The 14,278-nt window shown below is 39.1% G+C and overlaps 1 protein-coding gene across 1 annotated transcript; it reads right to left on the bottom strand.

Annotated features, from left to right (window-relative positions):
- Positions 1–769: 769 nt before the first annotated feature.
- Positions 770–11,916, bottom strand: LOC114645702 (interferon-induced transmembrane protein 1-like). The gene is made up of 2 exons (XM_028793522.2): positions 11,664–11,916; positions 770–1,345 (listed from the first exon to the last, which is right to left on the bottom strand). The coding sequence occupies exons 1-2, from the start codon at positions 11,832–11,834 to the stop codon at positions 1,172–1,174; spliced, it is 345 nt and encodes a 114-aa protein (XP_028649355.1). The 5' UTR covers positions 11,835–11,916; the 3' UTR covers positions 770–1,171.
- Positions 11,917–14,278: the final 2,362 nt, after the last annotated feature.

Here is a 14,278-nt window from a genome sequence, read left to right as displayed (position 1 = left end):
TCATGAAGTTGCTGGAAAGGGGTGTGTGGAGCTCCTGATATCTCTGCAAAAGGATGAAGGTCCAAGTCTTTAGAGTCCTAGTGCTTCCTGTCTTGCCATATGGTTGCGAGACATGGACGCTATCCCACCTGAGATGAAGACTGGACTCCTTCAGTACTGTGTCTCTTTGGAAAATCCTTGGATACCACTGGTTTGACTTTTTGTTGAACAAGTGGTTGCTCATGGAGTCCCAAATGAGGCACATTACCTGCATTATGAACATGTGGCGCAACTCCCCAGGAGTGATTCAGTTTACAGGATCCTTATTGTTGAGGACCTGAGTGGGTGGACCAGGCCAAGGGGATGCCCACGTAACACCTGGCTGAGGCAGATAGATGGTCATTTCTGGAGGCTGGAACTGGATTGTGTGTCTGCTTGGTGGGTTCCCAACTGGGATCCTAAGCTGTTTCATTGTGTGGTGGGTACAGCAATGCACCGTATTAGTATATGCTCCCCAATCTAACCTGGGCTGATTGTGTAACCATAGAAGGTAGTATGCCTATCCCTGAAATTTTATCTCATGCAAATCTGTAGTTAAAATTGCCAACACTGTGTGGTAACAATAACTTTACAGACATGTGTCCTGAAAGCTTATACTAACTGAAGAGGGTGGTTCAAGATCTAAGATTATTACACGCTTTCTATGAATAAAACATTTGTTATTTTGAATCTCTGATTCTCCTTCTTACCTTCTGAAATTCTTAGAAATTAAAAGAATGATGCAACAAAATTTGTTTTCAATACATTTTAATGTATAACACTGTCAAAACATATGTGAAAAAAATACAATTTGTAGTACATAAGCAAACACAGGTTTTAGATTACATTGGCAATACATAAAATATCCAAGATTCCTACGATTTGCATTACAGGCTTCAACATTTAGTAAGAAGCTGCCAGGCATTCAGTAGAGAGTCATTTTCAGGAAAGTTCATAGAATGTACCATTTAAGAAATTAGATATACAACAGTGTAATACCTATTGAATATGAATCTATGTTAATATGCACAAATAGGCAAATACAATGCCGGATACTAGTTGACCATCTACAGCAAATACAGGATTAAGGGAGATAACATATAGGCTCTCCAATTTGCGTGGTTCTAGGAAAAAGTTGTAACGTGATTATTCTTTAATTCCTCTGGTTAAAATGTGAAATCATGGTAATTATCGTGGCAGCATAAATTGCAATCACAACCACATAAGTAATGATTGTCAAGACTGTGGTGACAATATTCAGTCGCTTTGCAGTAAGTCCAAACTCTCTGGCCAGTGTCAGGTTTTTCGCATGTTTCTGATCACGAGACTGCAACAAAAGAGACACAAAAATAAAGACAGTTATTTAACTCTTTTAGGGCTAATTTTTTTTTTGTTTCTTATCTCCCAGGGCTGAATATTTTTCCAAAAACTAACATTTTTTAAAAAAGAACACAAAGCAATTGTTTAACATATCAAATCAAAAAAAATATTTACTTTTGACAAATGTTACTGTCTTGCATGTTGTATGAGCCTGCATACTCTATGATTTCACATACATATCACATACATTTTACACAGCAAAGTCTGATCTCGCTCAAAGCAGCCAATTTCAGTCATTGCCACATTGCACTGCTTACAATATGTGTTGCTTTGGTGCCTACTTTTCAATTGTCTGTTGCTGCACTTTCTCACATATATTGTTAGTGTCTACTGTAGAGAGACAAGTCACCCATTTGCCATTGTGCCATGCCACTGCCACCAAGTTTTCTGCCCGCATGAAAACCATATTGTCACCTCTTTTCATCTTCTGAAACTTTATGAACTTTATGCATGTTGTTATAGCCTGGCTCACCCCATGGGATTTGCTTCTGTTTATTACAGAAGTGAATAAAACTTTGCAGCAGCACGTACCTATCACCACGCTGCATAACTTGTCCAAAGCCACCAGGGGACAAAGCACGTCTGGACCAATGCTCCCTGAAGTTATATCACCAGTTCTGTCCCATCTCTATTTGTAATGCCACAGTGCGCTTCATCTTGTCTTTTGTTGTGGGTTTCCACTTTGAAAAACGAGAATGCGATGCAACCGCAGCCCACGATTCAAAAAATCTCTCTGCCTACCTGTTTGTCTCGTCTGACAGTAACTGAAAAGCAGCATCAGGAGAGAGCAGCCTGTAGTAGTTCAACAGCTGGTGATCTGTCATGGCCAACAGCAAGCCATGCCGTCTTGTAAACTCCGGTAGCCAGATCGGCTCTCAACGGATCAATGTCTGTGTATTTATCCCACGCAAACCTTGCCGTAGATGCATCAGCTGCGCGAAGGTGCTCAACTGGCAGCGGGTCAGCTGGTGCAGCATCGGCTGGTGTCTGATCAGCTGATGCCGGCTTCTCACTCTCTTGCTCGATCTCCTGATCACTGTCAATAAAATCCGATTCTGAAAAATCAGAGTCCGACTCCGTGATAATGCGCAAAACATCGTCTGCCGAGTGTTTTCTTTTCTGCACTCGCTTCACTCCCTTGTCACATGTTGATGCCATCTTGCCATTGTTTACATTTCGCAAACTCACGCACACACAAGGTTTAGTTCCCGAGTCAACAAGTCTAGCATTCCTCCAAGCACAGAGGGAATGCCTGTGACGTGACAGTGAGATTTGTCGCCATTAACAGCTGATTGTCGCCCTCTATCCTTGGATGTCGACTTTTGTCGACATTCGCCCTCAACCCTTCCTTTTGACAAAACTCGACATCCGCCCTAAAAGAGTTAATATTGATTTACATTGACAGCGCCAAGGTAGACAGATATTCAGACACTGTATGAAATCTACTTATCCATTCTTTACAGCTGGTTCAAACATACAATAATAGACCACCTAAAGCCAGAAAATATTCCCAGGACCATAAGTCCGAATTGGATGGAGCACCAGTCCATGACAGAGAATTCTTGTCCATGGGTTGCTAGAGCACCGTAGGGCACACCAATCTCTGGGTCACTAATGATCCATTGATTTTTGGAACTCAGTTTTTCCATTTTAAGGTCATGAAAAGCCAATGCTTTGACTGTGCAGGGTGAATGTTAGAAAGTAACTCTGGAAGGAGGCATTGTCATGATCAGCTAACACGTAAAACAAAAAAAAAATAGAAATTAAAAAATGGAGGACTCACCATCCTACCAAGCACATTCAATGAACCATCAGGAACTGCATTTCCCGTCAGCATTTATAGGGCTGAGAGCAGTCCTTAAACAGTGATGGACAACTCGTCCTGCCTAGCACTGCCAACTCTCTTTCTCTGGAAATCAGGATATTTGGGTCGAAAAATGAGGACTTTTGAGGACGCCTTTCCCTATGATGCCATAATACGCCTTTATACTGTCTTATGGTTTTTTTAAAATGATATGAACCTTTAGTAGCAGTTTGTCACTGTAGTTATGATATGATAGCCACAATAACAGTCACTGGCAAACTAATAACCCATTAAATATTTTGAATATGTCAAGCCTCTTAATTTAACAGACTTCATTCCTTCCATTCTTATTTGGATAGCTTAACTGACATAAATCTGTAAAAATGATACATACTGTATGGTAAATGAATTTCTAGTAAAATAAAAATAAATTTACTCTTTTCAATTTAGTTTATTTGCATTTATGTACATTCTTTTATATTTTTCCACTGAAGTAATCTTTCTCAGTAAATCTGGGTTCTTACAAATAAATACGAATACAAATCTTTACGTAGCACGCTACTGAAATTGAATCTTAGGAGCATTAGCCCCTTAATTGAATCTGTTCTGCCTTTCGAAAACAAGGAGATTTGTTGTTCAAGTAGTCTGTGAACTTCCACTTTCTTTTCGGCATAATGGGTATTCCAGTGTTGTGCATGAACTAGTTCAAAAGAGCACGTTCATTGAAAAGGATCATTTTTCTAAGAACGGTGAACTTAACGTAACATATCTGCAAGTGAAGAACTTGAACGTGAGCTAGTTCAGTTTTAGGTGACATTCTGGATCTGGTTTAGGTCCTGATTAAATGTTTTGCCTTACCCTGTAATGTAGGGGTGGAGCAGAATCCGAATACGGTATTTGGATAAGCACAAATAGTGGATTTTTACGAATATTTATTTTGTACAAATTTTTTGCCGTTTAGTTGTATTCAGAAAAAATAACGTAAAATCAAATAGGCACTGCCTGTGTCTGCCTGCTTGTGCTTAAGCTGTACCCCTGCTGACACGAGCACACGGTGAAGCTCCGCTTTCACTTTTAGGAAAACTTTGTACTTTGTGAGGCCACTTTATATTTTTCCCCGTTGGACATGCAATATGTAACGCGAATTTTGACCGGCAGTGTAAAAGGTTAGTTCATCTACATGCTGGTTTCACAATAACCATTTGTGTCACAAGGCTGGAAATAGAGCAGTAATTTATATGGATACTTGTATCTATTTAATTTCTTTTTTGACCAGGAGGATATTAGCACATATGGTTATACATGTTTGTTGCTGGGTATAACTCAATAAAATGTATTTATATAAAAAAGTCTTCAGAATTATTGTATTCTATTCAAGAACACTGTAATAGCCTAATATAAGGCATGGAAAATTGAAAAAGGTAAACTCATGGGTCATTTACTATCAGTCCTTAAAAAATACAAAATGAACTGAACTTGAACTACTTCAAAATTGAAATGGTGAACTATGAACGTGAATTTATTCATCTTAATCGTGTGAACTGAACTTTGAGCTAGTCCTTGTGAGGTGTGAACTTGCACAACACTGAGGTATTCCTGAATTTATGTAAATGAAAGAATTATGAAAACATTATTAAATTATTTGAAGAAGTGACATAAAAAATATATTGCATTTATATGACAGAATAAATATGTAATTTGTTTAAATTAGATAGATAGATAGATAGATAGATAGATAGATAGATAGATAGATAGATAGATAGATAGATAGATAGATAGATAGATAGATAGATAGATAGATAGATAGATAGATACCTTATTAATCCCAAGGGGAAATTCACATACTCCAGCAGCAGCATATTGATAAAAAACAATATTAAATTAAAGAGTGATAACAATGCAGGTATAACAGACAATAACTTTGTATAATGTTAACGTTTACCCCCCCGGGTGGAATTGAAGAGTCGCATAGTTTGGGGGAGGAACAATCTTCTCAGTCTGTCAGTGGAGCAGGACAGTGACAGCAGTCTAGTTTCCATAAATCCAGTTTGGAGCAACGGGTGGTAATAACAATATTTTCTATTAACATATTACAAAGCAGTACTTCCTTATACTTAAATACGACGGACTGTACCTGGATGTATGAAAGTTCTCGTTTAACCAAGCTGCTGAAAGAAGATTCAAAAATAAGATCTCACATAGAAAATGTGAAATTGTAATTTCAATTTTTAATAAATTAACTTAGTTACGGTGAACTGGATTACAAATAATTAAGGAAAGGAACAAAATTTATAATGAACTGTCTACTCGACAAGAAGATAAAGCTGAATTCAAAAGATAAAGTGAAAAAGCCAAGTTGGACAGATGTCGACTATTCTCGTCAATATCTGCGTTGTTTACTATCGGAATATACAGTAAGTGGAGATTCTGGGGAAAAAAAGTGTGCACACTAATTCCGCAAAAGCTGATTGGTGTACAGCTTTCAATTTTTAGCAATGATAAGGATATCGAGATTTTCACATTTTAGTAGCCAAAATTCCAGACATTTTCAAAATGTTATAAATTCTTACTGGACAGTCCATGGCACTTTAAAAATGAGGACATGTCTGGGAAAATGTCCACGGTTGGCAGTTCTAGTCCTGCCTCTTGGGGCACCACCAAAAAACATAAGGGACATAGCAGAACAAACATCCATCCATCCATCCATTATCCACCGCTTATCCGAGGCCGGGTCGCGGGGGCAGCAGCCTAAGCAGGGAAGCCCAGACCTCCCTCTCCCTGGCCACCTCCTCCAGCTCCTCTGGGAGGACCCCGAGGCGTTCCAAGGCCAGTCGGGTCATAGCAGAACAAACATACACGCATAAAAACCAAACAAGCAAAACTGATAAAAATGCATAGTTATACAAACAAACATAAAAACCTATATTAACATAAATGATAATAAGCAAATAACAAAATACTCCCTGTTTAGGAGGAAGTCTAAAATACATAAGATCCACCTTTTACTCCTGGAATTTACTGCAAAGGGTATCAAGTCAACTCTGTGGTGTCATCTGTCACCTGTTCAGTTTGTCCCAAAGGCTCCAGATCCAATTCCCATTGGGATTAATAAAGTATCTATCTATCTATCTATCTATCTATCTATCTATCTATCTATCTATCTATCTATCTATCTATCTATCTATCTATCTATCTATCTATCTATCTATCTATCTATCTATCTATCTATCTATCTATCTATCTATCTATCTATCTATCTATCTATCTATCTATCTATCAGAAAGTGCAGCTGCTGTGGAAAACATCCTGCATTGTTCCTGTTCTAAAGGAGGCAGGCGCCTCTTCACCTAATGACTACAGACCAGTGGCGCTTACTTCTCTTAACATGAAGACCTTTGAGAGGATGGTCCTGGACTATATGAGTCCTCTTGTGGTAGACCACCTAGACCCACCTGCAGTTTGACTATCGGACAAAGAGTGTAGTGGAGAATGCAATTATCAGTCTGCTCCACAAGGCTTATTGTCACCTAGACAAAGCTGACAGCACCTTGAGGATTATGTTGTTTGATTTTTCCAGTATCTTCAATACCATCCAGCCATTCCTGTTAAGGGGTAAACCCAGAGATATGCAGGTGGATGAGCCTGTGGTGTCCTGATAATGGGGTATCTGTGGGGCAGACTGCAGGTTGTGAGACTCAATGACTGTTGTGAGGAACACTGGAGCACCACAAGGAGCAGGCATGTCTGCTCTTCTCTTCACTCTGTACACCTCAGACTATAAACAGCATAGGTCATGTCGCTTGCAGAAATCCTCAGATAATTCTGCACTTATGGTGGGTAATGATAAGGAGGATGAGACAGAAGAGAAGAGTCAGGGGGAGAACTTTGTTTCTTGGTGCAAAGAGAATGGTCTGCAACTAAACATCAGCAAAACCAAGGAACTGATTATTGACTTTCATCATACCAAAGAGCCTCTATGATTGGTCACAAATTAAAGGAGTGGATGTGGTGGTGGTCCACTCCTACAGGTACTTGGGGGTCCACATCAATGACAGTTTGGACTGGTCTTGGAACTCAGAGAAACTATATAAGAAAGGGCATAGTAGGCTCTTCCTCCTTTGCAGATTGTGTTCCTTTAATGTGGGGAGTGACATCCTTCACATTTTCTACAAATCTGTGATGGCCAGGGCGATTTTATACACCGTGGGGCCCACCGAATCAACAAGATAGGTTCAGTTATTGGACACACCTTTGGCCCCCTTTAGGTTGTAGCAAAGGAGAGAATTAAAACAAAACTGAGTGCCATTATGAACAATGTTACACATTCTCTTTTTGACACACTGACACCAAGGACTTTCAGCCAACGAATTATTCAGCAGATGTGTGTCAAGAAGCACTATGGCGGCTTCCTTATACAAACAGGAACGTGTCTGCATAGTACTTCACTGGGACTGGGACTGCAAAATCAGAATTTTTTCTTTTCTTTCTTTTTAATTTTATCTTCCTTTTTAGTTATTCTGGTGTGTGTTGAGACCATAGTGTGTGTGACTATAAATTAATTTATCTATCTGTTTATTTTTTATTTACTGAAAGAGCTTTTGTAAAAAGCCACTTGTCTCCTGGTGGCCAATAAAGTTCTATCTATCTATCTATCTATCTATCTATCTATCTATCTATCTATCTATCTATCTATCTATCTATCTATCTATCTATCTATCTATCTATCTATCTATCTATCTATCTATCTATCTATCTATCTATCTATGATATAGTGCCTTTCCTTCCTATCTATCTATCTATCTATCTATCTATCTATCTATCTATCTATCTATCTATCTATCTATCTATCTATCTATCTATCTATCTATCTATCTATCTATCTATCTATCTATCTATCTATCTATTATATATAGTGCCTTTCCTATCTATCTATCTATCTATCTATCTATCTATCTATCTATCTATCTATCTATCTATCTATCTATCTATCTATCTATCTATCATATAGTGCCTTTCCTATCTATCTATCTATCTATCTATCTATCTATCTATCTATCTATCTATCTATCTATCTATCTATCTATCTATCTATCTATCTATCTATCTATCTATCTATCTATCTGTCTGTCCACTTTTGCACACTATGCTAACCCCTCTTTGATTATAGGCTCCATGACTATGGAGGCCTCACACAAACCCAGATATGTTGGAGCAGCTATGGACAGTTTTAATTTGCTGATTCACAGGGGGGTTGATGCCTGTCCCAGCAACATGGAGGCCAGAAGGTCATTTATTAGACATAAACCCATTCTGTATACTCCCATAGCCAGAGACATTGTTTCTCTAAGTTGTGAGAGGAAAGGAAACTGCCCAGAAGGAACAAAAATTAGCACTGAAAGAAGAATATGGAAATTGAGTACAGACATGAAACCTAAACCCCTGAGGCTTTGAGGCCCCGATTCTAACAACTGCAACACCAAAAGGCTGCAGACAAAAAAAAAAAAAAAAAAAAAACACAAGTTCTTCGTTAAGGCAGAGTTTCAGCAGATGGGAAAAGGGGTCCAGTTAGGGGGTGGAGGGGCTCTCACCAACCCACTTCCCGTACCTTTAGTGGAATTAAAATTGCTCTCTTTCCTCAATCCTGTCATTTGTGAGCTGTGTTGTTGCGCAACCTCAGGGTACTGTTTCACTGAGGGAAAATTGGAGGAGGCCATTGGTTGTTTTTAGTGTGCTTTATAAATAAATTTGGAGTTTGGAACCCGGCAGATCACAGGCGCCTTCTCACTTGCCAATGTATTTGTGCTCACGTGAATTTCAGACTTTTGAGAGAAATGGGAGTTTATTGTGGATTTGTAGCTTTATGCACATAAGTTACAGTAAAGAATAATATTTCTTTTGTGAAAATAATATGTATTTTTTTTAATTTTATATTATTCAATAAAGGGTGGATGCTTTTTCAGTAACACTTTAGTGATCTGCTATAAACAGCCATTAACAGTATGCATGTTATAAAAAAAATGTCATAAGCCTTTTTAATATGCCATCAAACAATGAAAACTGGCAGTAACAACTTTTAAGAATCGTACTACTTTTAATAATAATGTATTAATATTAGTAGCATGTTAAATATTTGTTAGAAGCCTGTTTTATAATGGACTGTGACTGAAATAATTAGTTAATTTCATTGTTAAATACACAGAAAAATCAGCAGTGTTAAGTTAACCCTTGTAAGTCTTAAAGTAACTACTTTATGTAGAGTGTGGACACAGAAACCATTTTTCTTTACACTTAAGTGTTAATTTAACTCTTGTGATAGATGGCACGCATGGACTGGTGTCCCTGTCGGGATGGGTTTCGATCCCTTACCTGCCCGGGAGGTCATGGCAGTGCATGGGCACAAAAAATGGCAAAATGCTCCCTTCCCTTTCCAGAGAACTGATAAAGAATGCCAGTTTGCAGGTGGGCACATTGGTTTCCTGATAGGGATGGATTGAAGACCCTTACCCAGCTGGGACGCCAGTCGGATGGAGGAACAAGGGGGGATAACCCCGCTGGCATGTTAGGTGGCAGTCTCACTGAGCCACGCTACCTGTGTAAACACCAGCAAAGCATGCTGAGAACTGGATTCCCTTAGGGCAGCCTTTTTGGGGTCCATAAATGCCACCAGGGAGAGCTCCCGGAATTAATGATCCCTACTTTGTGGGGCTTCCATTTGACCTGAAAGTACTGCCAAGGGGCTATGCCGCACCAGCAAAAGTATTCCCGGGCCCAAAATAAAAGAAACCTCATCCAGACGAGATGGAATTGAGTGTGGAGGACAGACAAAGCTTATCTAGAAAGAAAGAAAGAAAGAAAGAAAGAAAGAAAGAAAGAAAGAAAGAAAGAAAGAAAGAAAGTATTTGTGTTTATGCCACTTTTGGAGCTTTTGTGTAGTGGTTTTGCACAAATAAACCTTTTAATTACACTGGGCCTCATGTCTATCTGTGCAGTGCTGTGCTATCTGTGCTTTGGAGTGCTGCAGCACCCCCTAGTGGTCACACTCCGTATACTCTATAAACAATTTGGTTTCTAACCAGACGTCAAGCCAAATTACATCTGGCCGGAAGAAGGGTTCTGATTTGCCTCGAAAGCTTGCATATTGTAATCTCTTTAGTTTAGTAGCCAATGTAAGGAGTCATTCTGCTCACTACATCCATAATGGTTAACTTGGCACAACACCCTAGTTTCTGATCAGTAAATTTATTATCAGTTAAATTCAAGTTCATTGAATAAATGATTTTCCTAATAATAATAACAATAATAATAATAACTAAGAAGCATTATTGCCATTGAGTTATTAAAACTAGAAGAAAAAAGAATAGTTTAATTTTCTGTTGTTTTCCTACTTAACACAATTCTATACATCAGTCTGGAACATTTGTATAATATGACATTTGTATACATGTGTAATAGTCTTCCTTTATTATTTTTACAGAATGAGCAATGTAGTGGGAAGCTTTGTAAAAACTTTAACAAGATGCGCACAAGAAAATTAAAGTGGAATTTTTAAGGTTTTGCAAGAGAAATCCCAAACGCACCTCAGCTCGGCTCGCGCCTCCCTCTTGGATCAATAACAAAGTTCTGTAATTTGATTTCTGCTGGAAGCAGAGGTTTAGAAGACAAATGTATAATCTATCTATCTATCTATCTATCTATCTATCTATCTATCTATCTATCTATCTATCTATCTATCTATCTATCTATCTATCTATCTATCTATCTATCTATCTATCTATCTATCTAAGGGATAAATCTGGATATTAATACATGTAGAAGGAGCTGTAGTGACAGAAACACAGAGACTAAGATTGAGCTTACTGTCTTACTTTATGTTGCTCCTTTTTAGAGCTTTGTGATGCTACAAGCTCTTTCTTGCTTATTCTTATTCCACAACTCCATTTACATAACACACACACACACCACTTTACAGAGCGCTGCATCCTACAAGTGTGTGGCTAAACTGTTCATAAGAAGCTTTTGAAAGTATAAAAATAAGTTTTCTGTAAAAAACTGACCAATTACTGTTTCACTTTTGCCCAAATTTGATATTTATAATATTTAACATCCATCCATCCATCCATTATCCACCGCTGATCCAAGGTCAGGTTAAATATTTAACATATTTAGGGAAAAATAAATGCATAAATGTGACATTTAGAATATAAATAAAACATTCTTCAAGATTGAAGCCATTTTAAAAAAACAAACCCCTACTTATTGCTTTACTTTTTCCTGATGTGCGGTTGGTTCCCGTGCTAACTCCTATTCTAAAGCCATACACAAAGTAGTATTTATTTATTTATATAAACTATATACTATATATATACATATATATATATATATATATATATATACACCATTACTTAAAATAGAAACAGCAGACCTTTCCTCTGCAGCCCATTGTAATAATAGGAATACTCACTTTAATGGAGTACCACAAAGCAATAAAACCAAGGCAGCAGCAGTTCAGGTAGTGGAAACTGAAGATAGACCACAGGATATGGTCCTTCACCAGAGTTGGATCCTGCTCGATTTCAATCACTGTAGCTCCAGAACAGTACCCCCTGGGCTCTTTCTGTTCACTTTGTTCCATGCTTTCAGTGAGTAGTTGCTGTACGTCTTTGTGGCTCTTTCGGTCGTGTCTGTGCACCAAGTTATAAAAAAAAGATGGTGCCCGTCTCAGAGGTACAGATAGATGAAGAGGGGGAGGAGGAGAGGGAGAGCTGGGGGAGGGTTGTGGGGGTGTGCGACAACTTGAACAGCATTCCTCCGCCTGCTCAAAAGCAAACACATGCCTTACCCAGCTTCGTGTCCTAGTGCTAGACTCAAAGAAAAATGAAAAGCAAAAGACACAGTTTGAACTGAGTACATAATCAAGAAGTGAAGTTGGACAAAAATGTTAAGTTTTCCTATGTCAGGTATTCAGGTATTCAGCAAAATTAGATATGAGATGGTACAGAGGAATTACATTTTTAATCTAGCATAAATTTATTCTTCCTTTTACTTTATAAGGGAGCAGGAAGGCAATGTAGTATCATTTTGGAAAAGACAGGAAACAGACCAGTTCAAAGAGAGACCCCTTTCCGAGTAGGTTTTGCGTGTAGTGGGTGTCAAAAAGGGGGGCAAATACAATGCAATACACAGAACAGAACACAATTAAGTAGAAATATTACAAGTACAAAGCAGAATTCAACAGTAGATGTATTACAGAAAACGATTTGGATTTGTTCAGAGTCCTGGAGACTTGGATAGATAGATAAGAAAGGCACTATATGATAGATAGATAGATAGATAGATAGATAGATAGATAGATAGATAGATAGATAGATAGATAGATAGATAGATAGATAGATAGATAGATAGAACTTTATTCCCCCCCAGGGGAAATCTGATTTTTTATAGAAGCTCATTAAAAAAAAATAAATAAATATGCACGCAATTTGTTGTACAGGAGATGTCATTCCTCTTCGGCATTTGCCTGTCGCACCTCCACCAGTGCCCATTAGGTGGGCTGCAGGGTCATCAGCTGGTCCCACCAGTCACTGATGTTTCGCCCCCTATACAGTACAATCTGCCGTTGGGTCCAATGGCCAAATGGGGACGTCTCCCTGCCACTGCCTACAAGTGGCCTTACTGTGGGGTTAATCCCCAAAAACTCTCTCTCCTCGGCGGCCACAACCTTCTCCACCTCCTCTGCCAGCTCTTTAATGGCCTTCTGTATGTTGCTAGCAGTACTTTGTCTTCTTCTTTCTCCTTTTCTGTCTTTCTTCTTCGCCTCCTTCCTCCTCTGGCATGCTTTGTCCACTTCCCTCCCGACACTGAGGTTCCCGGAGTAGTGGTGGTTGGCTCCTTTTTTAGAGCACCTGGAAGTGCAACAAGTGTTCGGTGATGTTCTTCCAGCAGAACTTCTGGTGTGGAGGAAGTGTTGTACAAAAGGGCTCAGCTGTACTTGCAGCACCGCCTGGCAGTGCCCACAGAACCCAACAGTGCTGCTCCAAAATCCAGTTCCCATGGAGTCCGAGGCACCGCTGTAATCTAGTGGGGGCTGCCACCTAGCGACCTGGGGGAGGTAATGCCCTGAGTCCTTTTTCTCCTCTGGTCCTTCCATAATAATCACTCACATATATTTATATTTGGAGAATATTTAAGCATATTTGAACATTTTCTGAAGCCAAGGCCCATTTGGGGTGGGCCTGGTGTAGGCTGGTTGAGTGGTCACTAGGAGTGAACCTCTTCTAGTTAGGGTGGGTGGGAATGTGGCTAGTATTTTGCTCTGTTTTGGAGACTTTATACCTTTGCCTTTTCTGTGTGCTCTGATTAGAACTTTAATGGAGAAGCTCAGTATTAACCAGTGTAACCCCTTACTATAATTCAATTGATCTTTATTCCATACAGTGCCTAAGGATGCTTTTCAATATAGCAGCCATACCTCCTGCACTTTGGGACAAGTAATCCACCTAAAGTTAACCATGTTTGGGCCCAGCCAGTACTTGGATGGGAGACCATCTAGGAAAAAAGCTCGGGTTACTGCTAGAAGAGGTGTTGGTGAGGCCTGCAGGAGATGCTTACCCTGTGGCCTGTGTGTGGATCCCAATGCCCCAGCGCAGTGACGGGGACACTGTGATGTAAAAATGGTGTCATCCTTCAGGTGAGACATAATAAAAGTCCTGATTGTGTAAGGTAATAATAATACATTTAATTTATATAGCGCCTTTCCCATGGTCATTAAAGATCCCTGCGCATTTTTTGAGGAGAGCTTTGGGCGTACCCCACTGTCTTGACTTAATTACCCATCACAGCCTTGTCCATTCTGGCCTCCTAATAATCCCACTGTCCCTTATTGGCTTACTGGCTCTCTCACCCCTTCAAAATGTGATGAGTGTACTGGGACAAGAATGGCAGCTGTTGTATCATCCTGGTGGGTGCTGCACATTGGTGGTGATAACAGCAACATCTATTTATATAGTACATTCTCATACAAAGAATGTAGTTCAAAGTGCTTTACATGACGAAGAAAGAGAAAAAAGACAAAATAAA

The sequence above is a fragment of the Erpetoichthys calabaricus genome, chromosome 2 (genome assembly GCF_900747795.2).
Source record: "Erpetoichthys calabaricus chromosome 2, fErpCal1.3, whole genome shotgun sequence".
NCBI classification, from domain to species: Eukaryota; Metazoa; Chordata; class Cladistia; order Polypteriformes; family Polypteridae; genus Erpetoichthys; species Erpetoichthys calabaricus.
The sequence above is the reverse complement of the archived record's forward strand: the minus strand, read 5'-3'. Positions and strand labels throughout refer to the sequence as shown.